The sequence below is a fragment of the Phlebotomus papatasi genome, unplaced genomic scaffold (genome assembly GCF_024763615.1).
Source record: "Phlebotomus papatasi isolate M1 unplaced genomic scaffold, Ppap_2.1 HiC_scaffold_33, whole genome shotgun sequence".
Taxonomy (NCBI): domain Eukaryota; kingdom Metazoa; phylum Arthropoda; class Insecta; order Diptera; family Psychodidae; genus Phlebotomus; species Phlebotomus papatasi.
The window spans coordinates 6072-12379 of NW_026604548.1; the positions used below are offsets into that span (position 1 = coordinate 6072).

Sequence of the window (6308 nt, forward strand, 5' to 3'; positions counted from 1 at the left end):
AAAAAAATAGACACCCCCTGCTCACAATTTGCGTGAGCAGAGAGTGTCTAACCCTACCTAAAATACCTACTTTTCCCCTATGCGCACAAAAACTATCTCTTTTTGATAGTTCTTTCTTAAAAAAAATAGACACCCCCTGCTCACGATTTGCGTGACCAGAGAGTGTCTAACCCTACCTAAAATACCTACCTTTCTCCTATGCAAACAAAAACTATCTCTTTTTGATAGTTCTTTCTTTAAAAAAAATAGACACCCCCTGCTCACGATTTGCGTGAGCAGAGAGTGTCTAACCCTACCTAAAATACCTACCTTTCCCCTATGCGCACAAAAACTATCTCTTTTTGATAGTTCTTTCTTAAAAAAAATAGATACCCCCTGCTCACGATTTGCGTGACCAGAGAGTGTCTAACCCTACCTAAAATACCTACCTTTCCCCTATGCAAACAAAAACTATCTCTTTTTGATAGTTCTTTCTTAAAAAAATAGACACCCCCTGCTCACGATTTGCGTAAGCAGAGAGTGTCTAACCCTACCTAAAATACCTACCTTTCCCCTATGCAAACAAAACTATCTCTTTTTGATAGTTTTTTCTTTAAAAAAAATAGACACCCCCTGCTCACGATTTGCGTGAGCAGAGAGTGTCTAACCCTACCTAAAATACCTACCTTTCCCCTATGCGCAAAAAAACTATCTCTTTTTGATAGTTTTTTCTTTAAAAAATAGACACCCCCTGCTCACGATTTGCGTGAGCAGAGAGTGTCTAACCCTACCTAAAATACCTACCTTTCCCCTATGCAAACAAAAACTATCTCTTTTTGATAGTTCTTTCTTAAAAAAAAATAGACACCCCCTGCTCACGATTTGCGTGAGCAGAGAGTGTCTAACCCTACCTAAAATACCTACCTTTCCCCTATGCAAACAAAAACTATCTCTTTTTGATAGTTCTTTCTTAAAAAATAGACACCCCCTGCTCACGATTTGCGTAAGCAGAGAGTGTCTAACCCTACCTAAAATACCTACCTTTCCCCTATGCAAACAAAAACTATCTCTTTTTGATAGTTCTTTCTTAAAAAAAAATAGACACCCCCTGCTCACGATTTGCGTGAGCAGAGAGTGTCTAACCCTACCTAAAATACCTACCTTTCCCCTATGCAAACAAAACTGAGTCTCCAGTTTTTGCTCCATTTTTCTATTGTTTTTGCATCTAGCGCTGTCTGGTTTTCGCTTAGTTAGCGCGACTGTGACCGCGGTCCGTTTGTGCGTGGGACTTGGGTCAAAATACTGGCCTTATGACCTTTTTTTTCCATTTCTTGTGACTGCGGTGAGTTTTTTGCCTTTGGAAATACTGTTCTTTGAGAGACGGTCTGTCAGTGTTAGTGGGCTCCCATTGCACAATAAAATTGACGGTGCTCCTGTGTAGTGGGAAAGAGAGGATTGGAGTCTGGATCATTCGGATGATCCAGAGTGTGTATGTGTGTGGTTCAAAAGCTCTGTACAGTGCCTGCTAAAAATATTGGTGCACCTGATCAATCTACTTAGAGGAAAATTTTGAGGGACCTGATCACCTGAATGAACTGCAGCTCAGCCTAGTGGCCTGCGGTTTTTATTTGCTGGTGGGGTGCTGACAAGTTTAGCCCCCGCCTGAAGGGTAATATTCTCTAATAGCTCCCCGAAAAAGAACTTTTTTCTGGCACTGAAATTTCTGTTGCAGTGCTGGGGAGTGGGTTCGGCTCTTTCAAGGGAGTTGGTGTGCGTGATCCGAAAGCTTTGCACGGTGCCTGACAGGGGAATTGGAACATCGGGGCTGCCTGTTATTTCAGCCTAGTGGCCTGTGGATTTTATTTGCTGGTGGGGTGCTGACAAGTTTAGCCCCCGCCTGAAGGGTAATATTCTCTAATAGCTCCCCGAAAAAGAACTTTTTTCTGGCACTGAAATTTCTGTTGCAGTGCTGGGGAGTGGGTTCGGCTCTTTCAAGGGAGTTGGTGTGCGTGATCCGAAAGCTTTGCACAGTGCCTGACAGGGGAATTGGAACATCGGGGCTGCCTGTTATTTCAGCCTAGTGGCCTGTGGATTTTATTTGCTGGTGGGGTGCTGACAAGTTTAGCCCCCGCCTGAAGGGTAATATTCTCTAATAGCTCCCCGAAAAAGAACTTTTTTCTGGCACTGAAATTTCTGTTGCAGTGCTGGGGAGTGGGTTCGGCTCTTTCAAGGGAGTTGGTGTGCGTGATCCGAAAGCTTTGCACAGTGCCTGACAGGGGAATTGGAACATCGGGGCTGCCTGTTATTTCAGCCTAGTGGCCTGTGGATTTTATTTGCTGGTGGGGTGCTGACAAGTTTAGCCCCCGCCTGAAGGGTAATATAACCCTAAATGCTCCCCGAAAAAGAACTCTTTTCTGGCACCGGATTTTCTGTTACAGAGTGGAGGATAGAGGATTGATTCACTTGGAGGAATTAGTGTGCGTGTGGTTCAAAGCTCTGTACAGTGCCTACCCGTCGGATTGGAACGTCGGGGTATCTGTAATCTCGGCCGGCTGGTCTGTGAATTTCCTGAATTTATTGTAAGCACCATGATCCACTTTTGCGCGGTGTGTGCTGGCAGCATCAGCCGATTGCGCAGTCCTGGAATTTTCTGCGCGGGCACCTGCGACCAGTGGTACCATGTGGAGTGTGCTAATCCAACTGTCTCGTCTGATGATGTTGAAGATATATTGATTGCAAGAAAGGAATGGTTTTGTTCATCTTGTATGGCGCCTGGTGATGCTCAGTTGGGGCAGGGTAGTGACTCTGTATCCGAGAATGTCCTCCAGGACTACTCGCTGTCGGGTCTTATGGCCCGTCTTGAAAGACTTGAGGCGTCGTGTGCCGCTCATGGTGAGGAGAATGCTAGGCTAAAGGAGAAACTAAATGGGCTGGCTGTTGTTCAGTCGAGGGTATCTGTGCTGGAGGAGGAGAACATGCGTTTGAGGACCGAGGTTGCTGAACTGTCTGATGTTCGTACACGTGTGAGGGCGCTAGAATACCGTTTGGATGCCCAGGCATTCTGGTCCATGGCATCTCTTAGACCGTCTGTGGGTGCTCACGGCTCGTCGCTGTCCGGAGGGCTGGGGCGTGTGACGGGAAATGAGTCGGTGCTGTCGCGAGTGAGATCTGTGCTGCCTGGAGACCGAATCGGGGCGGACTTGAGGAACACCGGAGGGGTGACCAATTCGACGCAACTTTTGAATCGGCCAAGAAACTTCCCACGACTAGAATCGGGAATTTTGTCAACTTCGTCTCCGTTGAGACGAGTTACTATTCGAGATCCCCTCATACCACCTAACGTGACTGGGGTGGAATCTCGTTCAGTGGAAAATCTTGTGACTATGCCTCAAAACAACCCTGATAATGCGAATTCTGATGCCCCCCCATCGAATGGCCCCGCTCCTTCTGGTGACAATCGGAATGATAGAAGACGAAGGCCTCGCCCTCTTGGGACTGGCACGGGACGGCGCAACACTGCGGCAGCAGCATTGCTGCGTGTTCCAAGGAGAATGCGTGCTTTATTTGTAACCCGGCTTCCTCCCGACCTTTCGGTTGACCAGTTGGCCGACTACGTGGAGGAAACTTTATCGGAGTCGCGCCGCCCAACATGTACAAAGTTATTTGGGAATGACCCCGGCGCATCCCATTCATCGTTCCGGGTCGATGTTACTGAGGAGGAGTTCCAGGAGATGAACAGTGATGATTTTTGGCCAGACGGAGTTTTGTTCCGCGAGTATTTTTTTGGGAGACCACCTCGAATAACTCCAGAGGCGCCAGTGCAGTCGATCCAGTGATCACGGATGCCAGTGCTTCAAATAATGTCAATGTCTCAAGCGATCTTTGTGTTGTTGTTCAAAACATTCGAAGTATGTCCAGGAATTTTAACGAGTTTCTGGTTACCTTGGAGTCGAGTGGCCTCAAACCTGACCTTATTTGTCTGTCGGAGATTTGGATTGTAGATAGGGACCTACAACTATACGATATTGATGATTACTCCATCTATGCCTGCTGCAATAATTCTTATCGCTCTGGTGGTATTGCTGTATATGTACGAAACGAATACACCTGCTCTCGTATTGAAACCCGCTTCACGACTGCGGATTGTGTTTGCTTAAAACTGACTGTAAATGGGATGTCTCTTGTTTTCCTCTGTATCTATCGACTGCATCGTTTTGCGGTAAGCGCCTTTCTTACCGAGCTGTGTACCTGTCTGGATAGCATTACACAGTGCAATGTCTACGTTGTTGGAGATATCAATATCAATATTCTGAACCCATCTTTGTGCACTGAATATGAAACCTTGATGTCAGGCTTCGGCCTGACCTCCCTTGTTCATGAACCAACCAGAGTAACTCGGAGCTCCTCGTCATGCTTGGATCACGTTTATTGTAGAAACTCTCTTTGCAGTGGCCTAACGAATACAACTCGTGTTCTCAAAACCGGAGTGACTGACCATTTTACCGTGGTGCTCGGTATTAAGTGTGATCTTCTGAGGGGCTCTGTTCCTGCACGGGTTCCTTGCATCACGAAAACCTATATTGAATATGGCCGTCTCAAGCTTCTACTGAGAAATGAAAATTGGTCCGGTGTTTATTATAGCGATGATGTGAACGCTGCCTTCGAGTCTTTCATTACGACTTTGAAGTCTCACATCGAGTCCTGCACCAAAACTGAGACGTTCACTGGTAGGCGAGACTGCCCTATAAAGCCGTGGATATCTCGATATCTTTGTAAGAGAATCCATAAAAAGAACAAACTTCTGAAACTGGCAAGACGGTATCCGAATAATCTGAGGCTTGTGCGGTACAGTAGGGAATTCTCCAGGGCTACTCATGGAAGGGTGAAGGCTGCAAGGGATGCTTATTATACTTCTCGGCTTCGCGCGGCGGGGAGGGACACAGGACGTTGCTGGCGAGTATTAAATGAGATGGCATGTCGCTCTTCCGGCGTAAGGGGAATCAGTAAACTGCGTGCTGGTGATGGAAATTTGCTTCGGGATGGACAAGGAATTTCCAATGAAATGAACAATTACTTTTCTTCTGCAATCATGGAGCTTACATCGAGCATTGATTCTAATTTAGAGTCTCCCTGGCCTGATAGGCACTGTCTTGGCTCTTTATATCTGTTTCCCACTTCTTCTCATGAGGTGCACACGGTCATTTCGGGGCTGAGGAACCAGTGTGCGCCTGGTTCGGATGGCTTGAGCAACAAGGTTCTTAAGCAGGTGTCTTTTTACATTGTGGATGTACTGGCGTATCTTGTAAACGTCTCATTTGAGTCAGGCGAGTTCCCTGCTGTGTTGAAGACAGTTCTCGTTGTCCCTGTATTTAAGAAAGGCGAAAGGGAATCCATGTCCAATTACCGCCCAATCTGTTTAGTCTCTTCAATCTCAAAGATCATTGAAAAAATTATGCACTCCAGAATCTCCGGCTTCCTTACTGCGAATAGTTATTTGTCTAGATCTCAGTATGGCTTCCGTGAAGGTGTGGGATGTGAGGACGCTGTGGCCCAGCTCTTAGGGATGCTCAACGACTCGCTGAATAGACTACCCAGGAGGAAGGCTACAGTTATATTCTTGGATCTTACAAAAGCCTTTGATGCGGTGAGGCATGATAAACTACTGATAAAGTGTGAAAGGGCTGGAGTGCGGGGTGCTGCCCTGCAGTGGCTGACTTCGTTCTTGGTTGGGAGAACGCAGAGGGTGAAGCTACATCCAAACCATGTCAGTGAGCCCTCAGTATGCTCTCTGGGTGTTCTACAGGGCTCAGTCTTGGGCCCTCTGCTCTTTTTGCTGTATATAAATAGTTTGCTTGACAGCAATCTGTATGGCCATGCAATCGCATATGCTGATGATGTCGCTTTGCTCTACGTGGACGGCAGTGCTGAGGTGATTGAGAGCAAAGTGCGGGCGGACTTGAGATTCCCGAGGCAGTGGCTTGATAGCCATGGAATGCTGCTAAGCTCGAAGTCTGTACTAATGGAATTTGGGAGATCTCAGCCAAATTTGAATGGAGTAGTCTGCCATTCGTCACGCTGCTCTCTCGACGGTTGTCATCAGGATTGTGTGCTCATAAGAAGAGTTGATGAATTCAAATACCTTGGAATAATGTTGGACAGCTCCTTGAAATGGACCGCTCATACCAGCCTGGTTCGGGATGGATTGCGTATGGTGTGTAGGCAGGTTTTTGCCATCAGAAACTCGTGCTCTCTGCAATTGCTTCGTGCATTCTACTTCGCTCTTGGTGAGTCTAGAGTGAGATATGGACTTATCTTCTGGGGCGGTGCCT

The 6308-nt window shown here is 46.8% G+C and overlaps 1 protein-coding gene across 1 annotated transcript; it reads left to right on the forward strand.

The window, feature by feature from the left end:
* Positions 1–1168: 1168 nt before the first annotated feature.
* On the forward strand, positions 1169–3883 carry LOC129809141 (uncharacterized). The gene has a single exon (XM_055858948.1). It carries the CDS (start codon positions 2568–2570, stop codon positions 3813–3815), a length of 1248 nt encoding a protein of 415 aa, XP_055714923.1. The 5' UTR covers positions 1169–2567; the 3' UTR covers positions 3816–3883.
* The last annotated feature ends 2425 nt before the right edge of the window (positions 3884–6308 follow it).

Excerpts from the sequence above, each read along its gene's own strand:
- LOC129809141 (XM_055858948.1), top strand. The coding sequence starts at position 2,568 with ATGATCCACTTTTGCGCGGTGTGTGCTGGCAGCATCAGCCGATTGCGC.